The sequence below is a fragment of the Giraffa tippelskirchi genome, chromosome 8, assembly GCF_054371585.1.
Source record: "Giraffa tippelskirchi isolate mGirTip1 chromosome 8, T2T-mGirTip1v1.2.pri, whole genome shotgun sequence".
Lineage (NCBI taxonomy): Eukaryota > Metazoa > Chordata > Mammalia > Artiodactyla > Giraffidae > Giraffa > Giraffa tippelskirchi.
This window is the reverse complement of record NC_137282.1, coordinates 9,379,371-9,399,841: the sequence shown is the minus strand read 5'-3', so window position 1 is coordinate 9,399,841 and position 20,471 is coordinate 9,379,371. Positions and strand designations below refer to the sequence as shown.

General features: G+C 40.7%; 1 protein-coding gene and 1 pseudogene across 19 annotated transcripts in view; one reads left to right on the top strand and one right to left on the bottom strand.

Moving 5' to 3' along the window:
• The window catches only part of ZMAT4 (zinc finger matrin-type 4), a 362,048-nt gene that overhangs the window by 125,722 nt on the left and 215,855 nt on the right, over positions 1 to 20,471 (bottom strand). For 16 of the 19 annotated variants that reach the window (XR_014061914.1, XR_014061915.1, XR_014061916.1 and 13 more), the window contains one exon: positions 6,242 to 6,469. The exons of the other annotated variants lie outside the window; for them this stretch is intronic. Coding sequence is in view for 13 of the 16 variants with exons in the window: in XM_081519262.1 (XP_081375388.1) it covers positions 6,242 to 6,469 (228 nt within the window). In the remaining 3 variants the exon portion in view is untranslated. The remainder of the gene's footprint in view (positions 1 to 6,241; positions 6,470 to 20,471) is intronic. 19 annotated transcript variants of the gene reach the window in all.
• On the top strand, positions 17,859 to 17,977 carry LOC145519168 (5S ribosomal RNA; annotated as a pseudogene).

Below are 20,471 nucleotides of genomic sequence, written 5' to 3'. Positions count from 1 at the left end.
CCTAGGTGACCTGAAGGTGGAGGAAGGTCACTGAATGATATGACCAAGCTCATCTTGTTTTGTTGTTCAGTTGCTTGGTTATGTCCGACTCTTTGCAACCCCATGAACTGCAGCACGCCAGGCTTCGCTGTGTTCAACTATCTCCCGGAGTTTGCTCAAATTCAAGTCCATTGAGTCGGTGATGCCATCCAACCATCTCACCCTCTGTCGTCCTCTTCTGCCTTTGATCTTTCCCAGCATCAAGGTCTTTTCCAATGAGTTGGCTCTTTGTATCAAGTGGCCAAAGTATTGGAGTTTCATCTTCAGCATCAGTCTTTCCAATGAATATTCAGGGTTGATTTCCTACTGACTGCCATGTGGACAAAGGCCAAGCTAAGATTAAGCAAAACAAATATGAGGCAGCCAACCCCCTATCACCTGAAAGTCCACAACAGAAATAATTCAGAAAGTAAATCCCTCTAACTCCAGAGTTCTGCCTGTTTTGAGGAAAGTCTGCTCATTCTGACTCCCCACTTTTATGATATGAAGACCTAGAAAAGCTTGCTGTATCCCCTGGAAAGGATTCTCCTTGCCCTCCAATAAAGGCAGAAGCCAGATTACAGAGGGAGTCATCACTCTAGCAGCCTCCATAGAAACAGTTTCCTCTTCACAGAAGTTTGCTTCTCAACCCCCAGCTTCTGGCAAGAATGAATATGATTTCTTTGCCTTTCCAGATTCACTCCAGTTGAGCCGGAGTCAAGAAGGCGAGGAAAACTTTTTCATTCAAGTATAGAACACACTCTGTAAGCCATTCATTCCCAAAAAACTGAGAGGAGAACTGTGTTCATGCTATACTGAGATTCAAAGCGAGTTTCATCCTAAAATATGTAAGCTCCCCAACTTAACTGATTTGAAATGACGTAGTCAATTATCCGGGTCCTAGTTGGTCACTGGTGAGTCACTGGATATGGACACACGTCCAGTCAGGAGCCGTGATTTAGAAGGGGTCAGTCACCACACTTGTCTGGGCCTTAGAATATTGCTCCTTAAAAGGAATGGGTGTGATTCATGATGCTTGCTGTTCTTTGCAGCACTGTCCACTCCTGATGCTAAGAAACATTATGCACTTTTCAAACGCATTCTTTTGCTCTGTCTTCAGATGAGAATTATACCAGAATAGTGTGGTTTCCTCTGAAACAATGAAATAACTCTGCATTTTCTCATCCTAAAACTTTTAAAAAAATAATAAAGGTCTGAAAAATGAATATTCCATTTCCACCTAGCTCTAAATTCATAAATTATACTCTCACTGTTTCCAAATAAGAAACTGCCTTATATCAGTGTTTTACACTAGCAAGAAGAAATTAAATGGTAAAGAAAACCTCTAAAGTACTTTTTTGACCAATGAATTTTATAATTCTATAATTCAATAACTTTGTTTTCTACCCTGGATTCCATATTCAGAAAGAGATGGTCGTTTTTCTTGTTAAACTAAAACTTGGAAGCAGAGAGATATCTATTTTCTAGAACAAATAAGACTAAACTTAAGTCAGTAACCAGTTATGCACACTAATAACTCTTCAGGCCAATCCCATTTAAAATCCCTTGTTAATCTACCAGAATAGTATATTTTTTAAAAAATTTCATCTTTCATTGAAGCAATGGAAGGCCAGAATGCTAACACAGTTGTGTAGTTCCCAATGACTAAATAGTGTACATACTGAAAAAATACAAAAGGTACAAGGGGTTTTTGTGTGTGTGTGTGTGCTACTAATTATATACAAATAATAGGTAGAAAATTATGTCTAGGTCTCAGGAACCAAGGTCAATGTATAAAGCTCAATTGTATTTTCTATATATCAGTAAGAAACATACAATGAAATTTCAAAAAATATAAACAGCACAAGATACTCAAGGATACATTTAACAAATAATGTGTAAAATTTTTCCACTGAAAACCACAGAATATTAATAGAGATTAAAGAAATTAAACAGAGAGATACAGGGTGTTCATGGACTATAAGAAACAATATTGTGAGTAATTTAAATATATCTCCCCAAATTGATCTATAGACTGACTTCAATCTCATTCAATATTTTAACACACTTTCCATGGAGACATTAACAAGTTGATTCTAAAATTTCTATGAAATGAAGTGAAATAGATTTAGAATAGCTAAACAACCTTGAGAAAGAAGAGTAAAGCTGGAGACCTCGCATTACCTGATGGCAGAACTTCTACAATACTAAAAAAATAAATAAATACAATATGATACTGGCATAAAGATAGACTAATCAATGGAACACAACAGAATGTATAGAAATAGACACCCAATCAATAGATTTTCAAAAGAGGCACCAAGAAAATCCAATGAGGAAAAGAAAATCATTTCAGCAAATATTCTGTAACAATTGGGTAAATGTATGAAAACAAAACGAATACAATGCTTTCTTCATACGATACACAAAAATTAATTTGAGATACATCATAATGCTAGGTGTAAAAGCTAAAACAATGAAACTTGTAGAAGAAAATATACAAGATTATCTTTGATCATGAGAATAGGCAAAGATTTTTTTAGATAAGACATATAAAGTAATGATTATAAATGGAAGTAAAGATAAATTAGACTTTCCTAATTCAGTTATGTCTGCTTACCAGACATTATTAAAGAAAATGAAAAGCCAAGACATAGGCTAAGACAAAATATTCATAATGGGTACATTTGTATTGCTAATATATGAATACCTTCCACTTACTGCTCAATAATAAAAAGGCAATCATTTTTTTTTAAATTGGCAAAAGACATGAATAGATAATTCACAAAGGAAGATATACAAATGACCAACATTTAAAAATGTTTGACACCATTAGCCTACAAGGAAACACAAATTAGATCCATAATGACATGCTCTCCTATACCCACTGCTGCTGCTGCTGCTAAGTCGCTTCAGTTGTGCCCGACTCCTAGTGACCCCATGGACTGCAGCCCACCAGGCTCCTCCGTCCATGGGATTTTCCAGGCAAGAGTACTAGAGTGGGGTGCTATTGCCTTCTCCCTACACCCACTAGAATGACTATTATTTGAAAGACAATTGTTGATGAGGATGTGGAATTCATGCATTTTGCTTTAGGGTGTGCAAAATAATGCAGCTGCTTGGAAAACATTTTGGCAGTTTCTTACACAGTTAAAAATGCACCCAACTTATGACCCAACAATTATACTCTGAGATATTTAACAAAAGAAGAAAAAAACATCTGTCAACAACAAAAATAATGTTCAGGAAAGCTTTATTCAACATACCACCACCCCTCCCCCACAAAAAAAGAGAGAAGAATGCTTAAGCCAACTGCAGGATTTCTGTCTAGAAGAAATCCACTTAGTGATAAAGCACAAGAAGCTACTTTGCTTTCTGTGCAACCAGTGAATCCATTTCAAAGCAATATCAGAAACTAGACCCAGAAACATGCATACTTTCTGTGGTCATTTATACGAAGTTTTAGAACAAGCGAAAAACTAAGCTATGGTGAACAAAAGGAGAAAAGTTGCTGGGAATCTGGAATGGGAGGTTAGGGTTGACTGAGAAGAGGTGCATGGCAATGACGTCATGATGGAAAAGTTATGGATCTTAACAGGAGTGTGGGTTACACAGGTGTTTGCGTGGTTAAAACTCAATGCTCTGTATAACACAGTACCTCTGCATTTCACTATGTATAAAATATAAGTCATTTTTTTTAAGTTAGAAGAAAAAATCATAAGTAATTTCTTGTAAAAATATTCAATCGGGATACTTTTAGAAATGAAAGTGTTTGCTGTGCTTAAAATGCAAAATTTTAGATGATTTATTTAAATCCTGCTTTCTCTATTTATTCATTCATCCAGCAATCATTGAGTACCCACTCTGTATCTGTCACCGTTCTAGGTATTTCTGAACACATCAATGGGCAAAACAGACATGGATTCCTGCTTTTAAGTTGCTAACAGTCTATAGGAGTAGGGAGAAATCAGGAAAACCAAATTAAATGGGTAAATGTGGTGTCTAAAATCTGAGAAGTGCTAAGAGAGAGAGGAAGCCTGTGATATTGCCATATCATCCTCCAGTTGCTTGACAACGTTTTTTAAAAAGTTATGGATATGCCTGTATTTACTGATTAGCATTTTTGCCTTCATTAATTGATGGATCACGCACTAGAAGATTTCCAGAAATAGCAGACAGTGTGTGTGTGTGTGTGTGTGTGTGTGTGTGTGTGTGTGTTTTAAAACTTGCCGGGTTATCATCATTGCTTTATTCCCCAAGCTTTTGTAATATTTAATGCCTGAAAGCATATATATCAAGATGTCACCTGGGGTGAGTGGAAAGGTTGGTTTCAAGGACACTGTGTTCAATGCAAATCCCATTTCGTGTGCTACTGAGTCAGAATCACACTGAGTTATCAAGTCCTAGAGCAGCCCTTTTTGTCTTCTGTATAAAAACACCAACCACTCAAATGTTACAGAATTCAGACACCCAAGTCATTAAGATGTGGTTGTACATAAAAGAGGCAGCCCTGATAATTCAAAACAGACAAGAAGAATGTGCTCTAGGAATCATTCTTCTCCAAATCATAATATCTGGCACAAAACATAAATAAAGCCCTCTTTCTCCTTCAGTGCCTGCCGTGAAGGTGTCACTGAGCAGACTTGTTATCTGCCAGGAACAGCGAGTTGTGGAGAGGCCTTCAGCTAAAAAATACTCCTCCTGTATTTTTTAACAAGGCAGAGGCCGAGAACACAAGTAATTTCCCAACAGACAGCAATAGGACCAACAATTCAAAAGCATCTGCGACGTGATTATCCAACACACTGAAATATTAAGCTCCATGTTGTTTTTCTTTAGCCACAAGATCTACACAAAAATAAAGTGGTTTTGCTCTTTGCTCTTATTTCTTGTTTTTAATCATGTATCTTAGAAAACTCAGTCTCTCATCAGGCTCCATTGATGTCCTAATGGACCTCCAATCTTAAATCTATGCCATATCACAGGATTCCTCCATGATAATGTGTTTATTTGTCAGTTACCTCTTACACTTTCCTCTCTTTTACCAGAACATGCATGATTCTGCTCACAGGGAACGCCTTCTCACCTGCTAAAACGCAACCCATGTTTCTAGTTCCAACACGAGTCCCTTTCTTTAGTGAAGTCTTCCCCAACCAACACACTTAGAAGTGACCCGTTCCTCCCCTCAGCTCACTCAGCATGATCTTCTATCCCACTTATTTGATCTAGACATGTTCTAGGTTCATCCTCTTAGAAGCTCACAGCCCAATCAGAGTGATAAGAATTGTAGGCTCCACAAACTGAACCCAATTTAAACCCAGGCTGCATTCTCAAAAGTGATTTGCAAATTCTGTTATTAGTTATTAGGATGGATCTCCCCCTGTCAGTCCCTAAAAGAGTATCCAACCCATAAAACATCTGAGATACAGTGGAACACCCTTTGCAGAATTATTTTTCTGAGAAAATGCATTTTTACTTCTACAATGCCAGCATCAGCTGATCAAAACTGTGTAGGTGATCCAAAACAGCTTGAGTGGTCGCTGACCATCAGATACTCTACTAGGTCCCACAGATTGGTTTCTGGAGGAATCCATAGGACTGATCCTCATCCTATGACTTCCAAGTCTCTGCTTCGCAACGTCTGTGAAAATCTCACATGGACTTCCAATGCTCCGTGGTTTCCAAGCAACAGAAAATATGTGTCAGGTAGGGGAATGGAAGAAGCCAAGTATTGATTCCACACTGGTCCACAGCACTGTTTACCTCAACTTCCTAACGTGCATGCAAAGTCTTGGGCTTACTTGAAGCCATGAAATAGAGTCAACGGGCTTCTTTGTTTCAGCTGACTTCATAAAAGCACAAACATTTAAAATGAAGATAATGGCATTTGGCCTTTGCTACATCTGCTCTTACAACTCATGTACAAAAGCATTCATTTGATAAGGTGCTTCAAGATAAAGCAGAAGGAAAAACTCTGGTTCATGGATGGGCAGCTGTGATCTGAAACACAGTCAATCAAAATCTGACAACCCTAAATACTTTGAAAGAAAGGATATGGCAAAATGTAATTTTATATCCATTTCTGTTTCCTTCTATTCCTTTTGGAGAAGCCTAGAATTGTCCTTAGTAAGCAAAACAATAAGAAGAATCATCCTAATTTGTAAAAACACCATCCTTTCTCAGAAAGCCCAGTTCCGTGGCAGAAATTAGAAGTTTCTCTTACCTCTTAGTTCGCCCATATCCAGAGTTGTCCCCAGCTGCTCTAACAAAGCGACTCTTGCCGCATTCTTTTTGTGCTTCTTGCCATCGTAATGCTGCTGGGCCATCAGAGGATTGTTGAACCAGGCTGCACAGAGTCCACAGTATCTGTCTGAATCTCTTCTTTGATAGGGAGATGGAACCACTGGAGCAGTGTCCACCCTCGGAGGTTTAAGTGAGCTCAGAGGTGTGGCTGGGGAGATAGAAAACCAGAGAACCACAAGCCAGGTTAGTCCCTTCCTGAGTGGACGCCTCCTGGGTATCTGAAGATGGAAGAGTCTCACGTTCATTCTAGAGCTTAAAAATCCAAGAATTTGGAAAAGTGCATGAAAGAGAACAGAAAAGATCTTGACTGAAGAATCTTGAGGACCAGGGTATCATTAACAGCCAAGAAGGCTGAAGCCACTTAAAACCAGTTACTTCATAAGTGCGCTCCATGGACTGAAAGCACCAACATCACCTGTAGTTTATTGAAGATGCAAATTTCAGGTTCAGTCCTGGACACTGGATGAGAGTGTACATTTATGAGAGCTTCAGGTGACTCATGCTAATTAAATTTGGAAAGCACTGAATTAGGATTCGGTGGTCCTCATCCTTGACTGAGGCTTAGGATCACCTGGGAGGGGTTGAACACTTTGCTTTTGAACCTGGGCTACAATGAAAAATTCCTAATTTATTGCCATCAGAGATTGCAGTCTGTTATGGTTTCATCAGGTTGTTCGGGAGACCACTCTTCAGGAGGAGAGAAAGGGGGTTTTTTTTTGTCTTTTTTTTTAAAATAAACTCTTGGAGGTAAAGAAATCATTTATTAACCAAAGCCAAAACTTCAGGTAAACATTGAACAATCAGGACTTAAAAGATTCTGAATGAATGAATTAGACATCTGTGTGCTATAAATGGATACAACTAATAAATAAGGGATTTGACAAAGTGATAGAAGCAGATCCATCAGTTGCATAGACTGTACCAATTGACAAAGTTATGCTAATTTTACTGTCAGTTACTTCTGTTCATTGTGACAGGTTATTTTCAACCCAAACCTGCTAAAATTGATGTTGAAAGTACAATATTTTTTTAGACCAAAAGACAAACGCTATAGAGCAGACGTTGCTTATCTAAACTGAAACGATGGGACTATCACCATTTTGAGATACACAGCCTCAGCTATTAGCACATTCCATTGTGAGCTCACAGTTATTTTGGGTTCAGAGGAAAAAAAAAAAGAATCTAACTTGGAAGGGTTTACTAACAGAAAACATAATTAACTTTTTTAATGCATTACAACATTCAGTTGCTTGCATCTTTTCAGTAACTATGAGTTGGATTATTGTCCTTCTCAGATGATGGACTTCGGAGATGTTAAAGTCTTTTTTTTTTTCCCCCTTTTTAAAAATATTTATTTATTTGCCTGGACCAGGTCTCAGCTGTGGCATGTAGGATCTAGCTCCCCAACCAGGGATCAAACCCATGCCCCTACACTTCCATGAAGAATGTAAAAATAATGCAAATGAACATTTATGCAAAACAGAAACGAATTCACAGACACAGAAACAAACTTGTGGCTACTAAAGGGGGACTGGAGGGACAAATTAAAAGTATGGGATTAATACACACAAATTGCTACACATGAAACAGATAAGCCTCAAGGATTTACTGCACAGCATGGGGAATTATACCCAATATCTTCTGAGCATCTAAAATGGAGTATAATCTGCAAAAATACTGAATCATTATGTTGTACAACTGAAACTGACACAAATTTGTAAGTCAACTGTCTCAATAAAAGATAAATAATTGATATACAAATAAATACTTGCTAAAGGACATTTTAATTCAGAAAATGTCTGCATGTCATAATACCTAGAGAGCCTTTTTGGACCTACCCAGAGATTTCATCATTAGGGAAGTTTTGAGCTACTCTTGATGAAACCTAGTGGTATTATTTCTATAGGGACTTAAGAGAAATAAGAAGTCTCTTGAAAGCCTCATTGCCAGATTCAGTAATACATCACCCGGTGATGATAAAACTCTAACTGGGGCTGTACCGTTCCAGCAGCCACCCAGAATCGCTCTGCTCTGACTTAGAAATGCTAATAAATGCTACAAATATGCAGTTGACCTGTAATGTGAAAGGACTTCTATCCACTTTTCTGAAGGAGATTGGATCTTTCTTCCAAAGCTTCCAACATCATTATCAATTTCTGAGGATTTATAGCCATCTATGGTTTTGGATAGAAATGAAAAACATATCAAATGTTTGCAGTCTGAATGAATGCTGACTTGTAAAGCATAATTTACTTTTCTCTAAACTGGACCCTAAAAAACATTTCAGAGTTGATTGTATCAATTGATACCTTATACATCACATTCTGGCGGGAGCGATACACCATAGAATATTCATCAAATACGATAATTGTATCTTGTGCATAAGAAAGTAGTGTAATGCTGCATTTGCACGGGAGCTTCTTCTCTAATAATCCTACCATCCTGGTACAGACCAGAGTCTAATTTTTCTCACGCCTCTATGTCTAACTGTCTTTATCAATCGAAATCAAATTTATATTCCCTATGTGTGTGTTAGTTGCTCAGTTGTCTCCGACTCTTTGAGGTTCAGAACTGTTCTCATGACAGGCTTCTCTGCCCATGGGATTCTCCAGACAACAATATTGGAGTGAGTTGCCATTTCCTACTCCAGGGGATCTTCCCAATCCAGGGACTGAACCTGGGTCTCTCACATTGCAGGCCGATTCTTTACCATCTGAGCCACCAGGGAAGCCCATATCCCCTATAGGCAAACAAAGGTAGTAGCTGGGAATGAAAATGGCTTTGACTCAAAACTGGAAATCAAAGTTGAGTTGGACCCCACCACTCCTGAACTGTGTGATCTTCAGCAAATCTCTGATGCCTTTGGTTTCCACAAGGTTATCTCTGCATATTTCAGAGAGTACAAATAAGGCATCTCATTCTGGAAATTTCGCTTTCAAAGAGGAAGCCATTTTCCTCTGATTCATTGATCACAGTATCCAAATCCTCAATGCAGCTTTTGGCAGAGTACCAGTGTATCTGTGACCAAGAGGGTTCCCAGGACATGGGGCTTTCAGAGCTAAAACAGGGAAGTGAAGCGAAGTGAAAGTCGCTCAGTCGTGTCCGACTCTTTGTGACCGCATGGACTATACAGTTCATGGAATTTTCTGGGCCAGAATACTGGAGTGGGTAGCCTTTCCCTTCTCTAGGGGATCTTCCCAACCCAGGGATTGAACCCAGGTCTCCCACACTGCAGGCAGATTCTTTACCAATTGAGCCACAAGGGAAGCCCATAATGGGAAAAGTTCTGAGCAAACGGGGATGAGTTTATCACCCTAGCCTCTGGGATCAGACCTGATTTAACATCCGACTGGAGAAAATAAGTAAAGGAAAAAAAAGTTCAGAAATAACTGCTCAGGAGATTAGAGCAGGTTTTCTTTCAACCGAGCAGAGAGGATCCGTTAACAGCTCTCCAAGGCTTACTGGCTAGATCATTAAGTGGGTGTCCTTAGCCAGAGAAGGTAGTAACACAATCTCCAGGAAGTGGTGTAATGGTGTTCTCACTGCCCTGTCTGCCTTCCAGTCCAGAGTCACACGAAGACCTTCAACCCCCATACCCATCCAAGTGAGGCTTCACTAACATCTCTTAGTTCCAACACTTTCTCTCTCTCTTCCTCTCTTTCCTTTCTTCTTTTTTCCTCCTTTCCTCCTTTTCTCTCTCCCTCTTTCATTCATTCTCACAAAGAATCTGGGGGCTTTTCAAATACTCCTGTAAATGGATTCATTTAAAAACAGGTGGTTTTCTACTAATTGAAAAAGACACATGCGCCTCAATGTGCACAGCAGCATTATTTGCAACTGCCAGTATATGGAAGCAACCTAAGTGTTCATCGGCAGATGAACAGATAAAGAAGATGTCGTACATATATATACAATGGAATGTTGCTCAGCCATTAAGAGGAATGGAATTGTGTCATTTGCAGATGGACTTCAAGGGCATTATGCTAAGTGAAATAAGTTAGACAGAGAAAGACAAATACTGTATGATATCACTTATATGTAGAATCTAAAAAGTACACTAAACTACTGATGATAACAAAAAAGAAGCAGACTCACAGATACAGAGAACAAACCAGTGGTTACCGGTGGTGAGGAGGAAGATGTGATACAGGGCAGGGTGTGAGAGTTACAAATTACTGGGTATAAGACAGGCTCAAGGATAGATTGTACAATATGGGGAAAATAGCTAGTATTCTGAAATAACTAAATGGAAAGTAACCTTTAAAACTTGTATAAAGATTTTTTAAAAAATAATAAAAGTCCATAATACATTCCCCTAAAAAGTATGTGGTTTTCTTACTTAAGAGTTTTTGTCCACAATACTAAGTCTTCCAAGCTTTGTGATATTATGCAGTTTATTCTGTCTGTCGCTGTATTTTTTTTTTTAAATTTGAGTTGTCCCCAAATCCAGCCTGACCAAAGGGGCAGCTTGAAGCTCAGGAGATAAATCAGCCAGTGTAGGACTCCTAATTAACAAGCAGAAAAGGAAATCGCAGAGATCAGCTCTCCTGACTTGAGACCCAGCACCATATTTCAATGTCAACTAGTTTCCAGTGATGTCGAGGGTGCTACAGGCCAAATACACTAACAGATGAACTACAGAGTCAGAACACATTTCCCAGGCTTCAGCATCTGTTCTCAGATAGGATTATTTGAAAATATGCATGTTCTCTTAAAATAATTTCCCTAATTTCCAGGCCCTATGATAAACTGCCTTTCCTTTCTCTCTCTCTCTTTATTTTCCTATCCTAAACCAAATTCATGACAGGAGGAATTCTTCTGCAAGTATCACTGTTTTTTGCACATGCTGTTGACAGTCCAATGTGACCAGGTCACTTAATGCCTGGCTGAAAAGTGGCTGTCCCTACACAGCTGTCCCTACACAGCTTAGCCCAAACAGTCCAGCCCCTTCTGCAGGTAAATGCCTCAACTCCATGCAAACTGTGCAAAGTTGGGGCTCAAAATGTAGATTCCCTTTGTGCCTCTCACAGAGGACAGCGTCTCCTTGTGTAGATAGTAAATGCTCAATAAACATGTGATGAATAAATGAAGAAAAGAACTAGTAAATTTCAATTAATATCAACTAAGGGGAGTTTCGTGTTTCAATAAATGCCTTATGATAGCTAAATTTAAAATCTTTGATAATTTCATCAAACTTACTTTATAGGATTAAAAACAAGTTAGATGTTCATAAGTGGGATGAATTAAATAAATTGTGGCTCTCTCTCCACAATCTGAAATGACCCACGTTTGATCCCTGGGTCAGGAAGATCCCCTGGAGAAGGAAATGGCAACCCACTCCAGTATTCTTGCCTGGAAAATCCCACGGACAGAGGAGCCTGGTGGGCTGCAGTCCATGGGGTGACAAAGAGTTGGGCAGGACTAAGTGACTAGCACTTACTTACATTCTGAACTAAGTGACTAGTACTTACTTACATTCTGAACTAAGTGATTAGTACTTACTTACATTCTTAACTAAGTGACTAGTACTTACTTACATTCTGAACTAAGTGACTAGTACTTACTTACATTCTGAACTAAGTGACTAGTACTTACTTACATTCTGAAATACAGCAGTCAAAACTATGTTTTAGAAAAAATATTTAGTGACCTGGAGAAATGTACAGGATATAATATAAATGAAAACACAGAGATTACATGGGGGATGTAAACCAAATTACTTATTAAATTATGCACACAGACATATAAAACTATAAAGACTAGCAGGCTATAAATAAAAATCTTAGGCAATGGTTATTTTTAAGTTGTGGATTATGGATGATGTGGTTTATACTCATGGAAATATAGCCCTTGATGTGGGGAAAATCATTTTTATTTTTCATCTTATATATAGGCCACATTTCATGCTAACTTGTTTTAGTGAAAAGTCCAGAAAATGGTACTTAGGGGACTTTTGGTGCCACGATCAGGTCTTAAATTAAATCTCACAAGATGTTTATGGCAGTGATTTATTCATTAATTTATTTTTGACTGGGGGGATGGGCTTGGCGAAAGCTGACTCAGTCAGAATGTGATGTAAAAACTCCAGCTTCTCCCACAAAGGGTGACTCCTTTCCCACTACAACCAGTCCCAAAATGGCTCTCATGATTTAGACAAAATGAAGCATCTCTCTTCCTTCTCATCTGATATGTTAGGAAGTGAATACTGCTATTTGAGGCTGTAAGATAGAATAGAAAAATCCATGTGCTATTTCTTAGATGCCATGAAGAAAATTAAAGGACACTATCAAATATCTCATATTCCAAAGCATGTGCCATTAAACAGTTCCTGAGAATAAACAAAGATGAGGCTGACTTACCAGAACCATCATTCCAATTCAACTTATATCAACAGTCTAAGTATAATCATCCTATTAGCAAGAATTGCTTCCTCTCCCACACTGCATTCATAGATCATCAGTCTTCATTAATACCCTATTCATAGATCATTGATTTTCATTAATATAGAATAATTCCCTCTAGTTCAGTCACTGATTAGGTTCTAAATATCTTAAGTATTCCTGTTTTCTGCAGAATCCGATTCTTTGAAAGTAAGTCATTAAATAGAACTTCAGAGGAGATAAAAGCCCTTTTATAACTTTCTCATGTTGCTTGACAAAAGAATCCCAAGGCTGTGATACTCCACATTCTTCTAGGCATTGAGATAAGGAGGACAGAATGCAAGTTTCATGAGGACAGAATCTTTATCTATTTTGTCCGCTGACATATCCCAGGTGCTCAGAACCAGTGCATGTGGAATGAGCGGGAAAATGTCTTCTCCATTGAGTTATTTATTTAAGAAAAGGAATCACATTTTACTTTAGGACAGGGGTCCCTCACCTCCAGGATCTAATGCCTGATGGTTTGAGGTAGACTTGATGATAATAGAAATAAAGGTAAATAAATGTAATGTGCTTGAATCATCCCGAAACCAAGCCCTAGCCTGTGTCCCTGGAAAAACTCTCCTCCGTTAAATCAGTCCTTGGTGCCCAAAATGGGGTTTCCCAGGTGTGCTCGTGATAAAAGAACCCACCTGCCAATGCAGGAGACACCAGGAGACGTGGGTTTGATCCCTGGGTTGGGAAGATCCTCGGGAGGAGGGCATGGGAACCCACTCCAGTATTCTTGCCTGGAGAATCCCATGGACAGAGGAGCCTGGTGGGTTCTAGTCAATATGGTCACAAAGAGTCAGACACGACTGAAGTGACTTAGCACACACACGCACTTTAGGACTTTCTGCTAGGGTGACATGATGGCATCCTGTCTGTTCCAGACTGATCTTAAAACGCCCTGCTGCATTGTGGGTACAGTACACTCCTGGCATTCGGTCTTCAAGTACTATTCAGTTAAGATGCTTTATTCCCTCTGAGTTATTCCCTGAATAACTCAGGGAATCTTTAGCTATGGCCCCCGTTCTCAAACTCGGTACAGAGGTGCCCTGGATGAGGCAGTGAACAAAGAGGAGAGCCCATAAGATCTTTTACAATCCTGAGAAAACACAGTGAATCCAGCAGACCCCATGGGAACCTCTACCTCCAGGTAAAATTCACAGTTTCAGCATGAGATGCTACAATCCTTTCCATGCGCTCCACATTCCCAGGAAGCTGGACTTCTGGAGGCTGCCATGTACCTCCAATCCATCCAACCAACCAGTGAGGAACAGGGAATACAGTTGACAACATCCAGTCTAATTCTAAGATTTGAGAAGTGACACGGTGCCCGACAGGCAAACGCACCCATTAGTCAGTGTGGTTATTTGAGGATAAAGTGCAAAGTTAAGACTCCTTTCAATGTATGCGCATTACTTTCGCACATGGCTGCGAAGTCATTAGGACGTAAATACTCATTAAGTTGTTTGGACCCAAAGAGTTATGACATCATCCGGCTGTATTCTTTGCTTATTGCTTGAGCAAGAATTAATGACCGGCTAATTGGACGCTGCTTGAAGTGCCTCTCCTCACAAATCTCAGACAAGAGGCAGAGTCAGCTTCCCTGAGAGGGACTCTTGACTCACTGCCACCCCCATCCCCACCCCCAGCAGGTGCCATCCATAAAGTGGTAAGCGAGGGAGCATCACCCAGACCATCGTGGGTATAGTGAGAGAGGGTGGGCGGGCCGATGAGCCTGAGAGCAGACACCGACTCCTGCTCTTTTCATTCTGCTATCGTCTCCGGCGTCACCTAATCCATACTCCATGCTCAAGGGGTGGGCACGATTTACTTATCCAGAAGCATCAGCTATGCAACCAGGGAGCCAGCTTCCTGAGATCGTTTCTTATAGCCTATGAATATTTATAGAGGATTAAAAGATGAGAAAAGTGATCCGTGCCAGAAGCACAGCGGAGATAAAGCACCAGCTAAGTTTAGAGGAAGATGGAGAAAATGGGTGGCCTTTTGGCCTGGGCTGGAGGGAGGCTGAGACTTTAGAAGTTATTTTAAAGAAGCTGGTGCTGATACTGTCACCCGAGGAGAACACGTACATGCATGCTTTCCTCCTTCACCCTTAGCCAGCCTTTCCCGTGCCCCCAAAGGGATCTCCTGGCTTCTCCATCCAACCTCACCTATGAGCTTCCTTCAGCCCGCATTCCTAAAAGGAACACTGATTTCAACAACCCAGAGCTTGCAAGTTATGAAAATGGCTACTCCTCTGTATTTATTTTTACTTGGAGGATAACTGCTTTGCAATGTTCCATTGGTTTCCGTACGACAGTGTGAATTGGTCGTTGTTGTTGTTCAGTTGCTCAGTCATGTCCGACTTGTTGAGAGATCCCAGGCTTCCCTGTCCTTCACTCTCTCCTAGAGTTTGCTCAAACTCAGGCCCATTGAGTCGATGATACCATCCAACCGTCTCACCTCCTGTTGGCCCCTTCTCCTGCCCTCCATCTTTCCCAGCCTCAGGGTCCTTCCCAATGAGCTGGCTCTTCGCAGCAGGTGTAAGAATACATAGATTCCCTCCCTCCCATCTCAGCCCTCTAGGCCATCACAGAGCACCGGGTTGGACCCCCTACACTATACAGCAACTTCCCACTAGCTGTTTTATACTTAGTAATGTATATGTTTCAATGCTGCTCTCAATTCATCCCACCGTCTCCTTCCCCTGCTGTGTCCACAAGTCTGTTCTCTACATCTGTGTATTTAAAGCTTTGAATATTAGCTTTGCATATATTTTGCATGTGTCTATTTGGCTAATCCAAACAATTTAGAAATAAAAGTATTTTGTATTAACTACCACTTAGAAACTGCTTGGTCTGTGCCCTTGGGAGTCAGCTCTATAAACCTCAAAGTAACCCAAGAACTTCCAGAGGTCAGATTGCGACACAGACGGGGCTGTTTGGCTCCATAACGTGACTTGCCCTCCAATACCTGGATCAAGAGAGTCCAGAATATCAAAAGCTAAAGCAAGAAGGTTTTCCAGCCCCAATGAGTTCAAGGACCACAGACTTATAGCACTGCTTCTCGTCTTGGACAAAGAGTGGTGGACAGAGAATGAGGTTTTAGGCTGGATAAGACTTTGAAGGAAAATGTTAGAAAATCATCAGGCAATCCAGTTTTCCTGAGGAAACAAAAGCCTACTCAGAGCCTGAACTGTTTCCATGTAGATGATGCCACCCTTATGGCCGAAAGCAAAGAGGAACTAAAGAGCCTCTTGATGGAAGAGGAGAGTGAAAAAGCTGGCTTAAAACTCAACATTCAGAAAACTAAGATCATGGCATCTGGTCCCATCACTTCATGGCAAATAGACAGGGAAACAGTGGAAACAGTGACAAACTTTATTTTCTTGGGCTCCAAAATCTCTGCAGATGTGACTGTAGCCATGAAATTAAAAGACACTTACTCCTTGGAAGGAAGGTTACGATCAACCTAGACAGCATATCAAAAAGCAGAGACATTACTTTCCTGACAAAGGTCCGTCTAGTTAAAGCTATATGATTTTTCCAGTAGTCATGTATGGATGTGAGTTGGACTATAAAGAAAGTTGAGTGCTGAAGAATTGATGCTTTTGAATGGTGGTGTTAGAGAAGACTCTTGAGAGTCCCTTGGACTGCAAGGAGATCAAACCAGTCAATCCTAAAGGAAACCAGTCCTGAATATTCACTGGAAGGACCGATGCTGAAGCTGAAACTCCAATCCTTTGGCCACCTGATGCAAAGAGCTGACTCATTGGAAAAGACCTTGATGCTGGGAAAGATTGAAGGCAGGAGGAGAAGGGGACAACAGAGGATGAGATGGTTGGATGGCATCACCAACTCAATGGACATGAGTTTGAGCAAGCTCCGGGAGTTGGTGATGGACAGGGAGGCCTGGTGTGCTGCAATCCATGGGGTCGCAAAGAGTCAAACATGACTGAGTGACTGAACTGAACTGAACTGCTCATCCACAGTCATTCCTTTAACCATGGTTTTGACCACAAATTGCACACTTCATTGCCAGGCAGACACAGCCTAAAGGGAATGCATGAGAAAGAACAGAATGATCTCGACTGAAGACTTTCTACAATTAACAGCCAAGGAGGGTGAAGCCTCTTAAAACTTGCTACTCTGAATGTGCTCCATGGATCAAAAACATCAACGTCGCCTGGTAGTTTATTGGAGATGCAAATCTCAGGCCCAATCCTGGACCACTGAATGAGAACCTTCATAATGTATGACAGCTTCAGGTGACTCATATGGAAATTAAATTCTGAAAGCACTGAATTAGGATTCAGTGATTTTCATCTCCGTCTGAGGGTTAGAATCACCTGGTTGAACACTTATGCATTCTAGGTCACACTCTGGGCCAATTAAACCAGAATCCTTTGGCTCAGGGCTGAGCATCAGTAGATTTCAAAGTTTTACAAACTGCTTCCAGTGTGGGGTCAGGGCTGGGAACCATGGAACTAGAGGGACATGATCTGGCTTGGACCCTGTGTTCTCCTTGACCTTACCAAGCACCTGTGACCTCTTGTCTCATCCATTTGACTATAACTAGCACCATCTTTCCTGTAAGACCTACAGCACCATGCTGGCCCATCTTTAATTATTTTTAGGTGGCATCTTGTACAATGAAGTGTAGAATTCAGGAACTTGGAGCCAAGACAGAGCCTTCCTGGCTTAGCACAAGGTCTCCCAGGACATCTTTCCAACTCCCTCCTGTCAGAGGGGAGGTGGACCATGCATTAGATGCCCTTTGGGCAGTTTTACTGCAGATGTTAGGGCTTCCCAGGTGGCTCAGTGGTAAAGAATCTGCCTGCATTGCAGGAGACACAGGAAACATGGGTTTGATCCCTGGGTTGGGAAGATCCCCTGGAGCAGGAAATGGCAACCCACTCCAGTATTCTTGCCTGGAGAATCCCATGAACAGAGGAGGCTGGAGGGCTACAGTCCATGGGGTCACAAAGAGTCAGACATGACTGAGCTGCACAAGCACGCACCACAGATGTTATTTTTAAAATAAACGTCCTTTCCCCCTCCTTTTCAAATGAACAGATTTTTGATTTAATAAATTCTGAAATTATTTTACATCTATGGCCATACCACCCTGAATGTACCTGATTTCCGCTGATCTTGGAAGCTAAGCAGGGTCAGGTCTGGTGAGTACTTGGATGGGAGAACACCTGGGAATACTGAGTGCTGTAGGCTTTAACAAATAAATAAATAAATCACAAAAAGTTTAAGAACTATTATATTTTGCTGCATTAATTCTTCCATGTATCTTTTTCAACAAATTAAAGAGATAATGGGAATTGAAAAAAAATTACATGGCTTTTAAATGAAATCCAACAACAACTCAGGATGGAGTTTTTAATTATACAAAAAAAATGATGCTAATGGTTCAACTTCATATTATTATTGTGAGGCTTCAAAGTACCTGCTTGGGGGAAAAATACTTCTGTAGTGGTCCAGTGGCTAAGACTCCATGCTCCCAATGCAGAGGTCCCAGGTTTGATTCCTGATCAGGGAACTAGAGCCCACATGCTGCAAGTAAGAGCTGGCATGCTGCAACTAAGGAAGACCCAGTACAGTCAAATAAATATTTTAAAAGAAAAATATTTATGTCTAAAAAAAAGCAAAATCCCTGCTTAATAAACATCAGTTCCCCAGCATCCCGGCTATAAGGAAACTAAGACTGGAACTCTGATCTCCTAATCCTGGCTCCGTGGTTTCCCACTGCCCTGCACTGCCTTTAGTTCTGCCAAGCTGGTCCACAGCCTGTCCCAGCATGGACCAGGAGCACGGTGAGCTTGAGGAAGGGCAGAGTCAGGTGAGAAGAAGCTCATTTAGTGGTAATGAAACATTCACATAGCTTGTCGTAAGTTTCCGGTATTACAGTAAATGGTGTATGTTATAGAATTATACACATGAGCCAGAGAGCTGGTTTAAAGAAGAACAGGGTATGAGGGATTACATACACCATCATTGTATTTAAATAGTTAAAGGATTTGTAATGGCTAAACCAGAAGAAAGGAGGCTAAAGACTCCTTGAGACTCATCGAGGATGATGGCCTTCGGACTGATGGCCAGCTGTTTTCCAAATCCGCTCAAGAAGGTAAACGGACTGAGTCTGGAACAGTGGGCCTTTGGAAGAGAGGCCCCTTGAAGGAGCTCATGCCTGATGCCTGACGTGAAGCACAGTTCCCGCCCTAGGATGAGTACCTGAAGGAGATTTCCAGAATGTGAGCATCATCAATACCCAGTGTTGGGGGATGTCAACAATGGGATAATCATGCCAAACAATGGGACTTAGAATGAAATGGAATCTTACTGGAAACAGATAGATGGATAAGATGCTAAATCCAGATTCTGTGACTTTCTAGGTATAACTAGCCTCTCAATGAAACATAAGTCTTTTTTTCAAAAGGCAAAATTCTTCCTTTTTTTGCATTCCTAGTCTATATTCTAATTACTACACATAGCTCACTTGACATTTTCCAGCAAGCCACTCTCCGTGAATCAATAGATTTTAGGTTTGTTTATAGAGTCAGGTTGGGTACATCTTTCTTTTTTTTTTTAATTGGAGGATAATTGCTTTACAATGTTGTGCTAGTTTATGATGTACAAAACATAAATCAGCCATAAATATACATATATCCCCTCCCATCTTTCTTTATGACTTATTTTGACTAAAAATCACCTGCCTTGGGTGATAAGAAAGATCAAGAAAAACATTGCCAACGTTAGTTTTTGCTTCCCTGGCCCATTAGCATTCTTGGTCTATTAGTTTTACTGTCTGAAAGTGAAAGTCCAAGTATTACTATTTCATCCACTCTATTGACGGAAAAGCAAAATGAAGATGCAATGATTTGCACTCTGCACTAATCGAGATGTAATTACAGTAAGAATTCTCAAGGAGGCCTTTAACCCTGGACTCTTGCTTCCAAGTAAGTGACTCTAACAGGTGGGACAAAGTGACCATCACACCTTCCAGTGACCCAGGGCCGTTGGCTTCCAAAGACCTCTGTACATTTCAGGTTCAAGGGTAGCACTTGGGACTCCGAGGCCATGTCCTTAGCCAGTATCACTAACTAAGGGTGGCTGTAATTCCTGCTCCTTCAACATAGCCAACATCCTCTTGAAAAACTAGATGGATTTACAATTAAAACCATAAACTGTGTACCCAACAGACCACTGAAGAAGGTCACTTAACAGCAAATCCTAGACAAGAGAAGCCGCTTCTCTGAAGGCTGCCCATACAGTGAGAAAGCATGAAATGTCATCTCTCTGTTTTCAGGTGGGAAACTTGCTTGGTGTGTAGATCACATGATGATTTATAGCACAAGACAACCTGTAGAGAAATTTTCTGTTTTCCTATAGGCCACCTCCTGATAAGGAAAGGTGCTTTTCTGCCACATTCCAACGAGAGAGCTAAGCCTGGAAGTCTGGTTTTTCCCACCCCCATGAGAGAATGGACTCTGCATTTATCCTGGGCTGTCTGAGAGGCAAAGGGATCTGAATGTCAGAGGGGTGGGTCCCATGTCAGGACACGAACTGCTACTTAGGGATTAGGAAAAAAGAGGGCTGTACATATGGATAGAGACTGGGGTGTCCAGGGTGGCTGGACCGCCCCTGGGAATGTCCATAATGGGACTATGGTCTTTGCTTCAAAAGCCTAGCTTGGCACAGAGGGACTGAAACC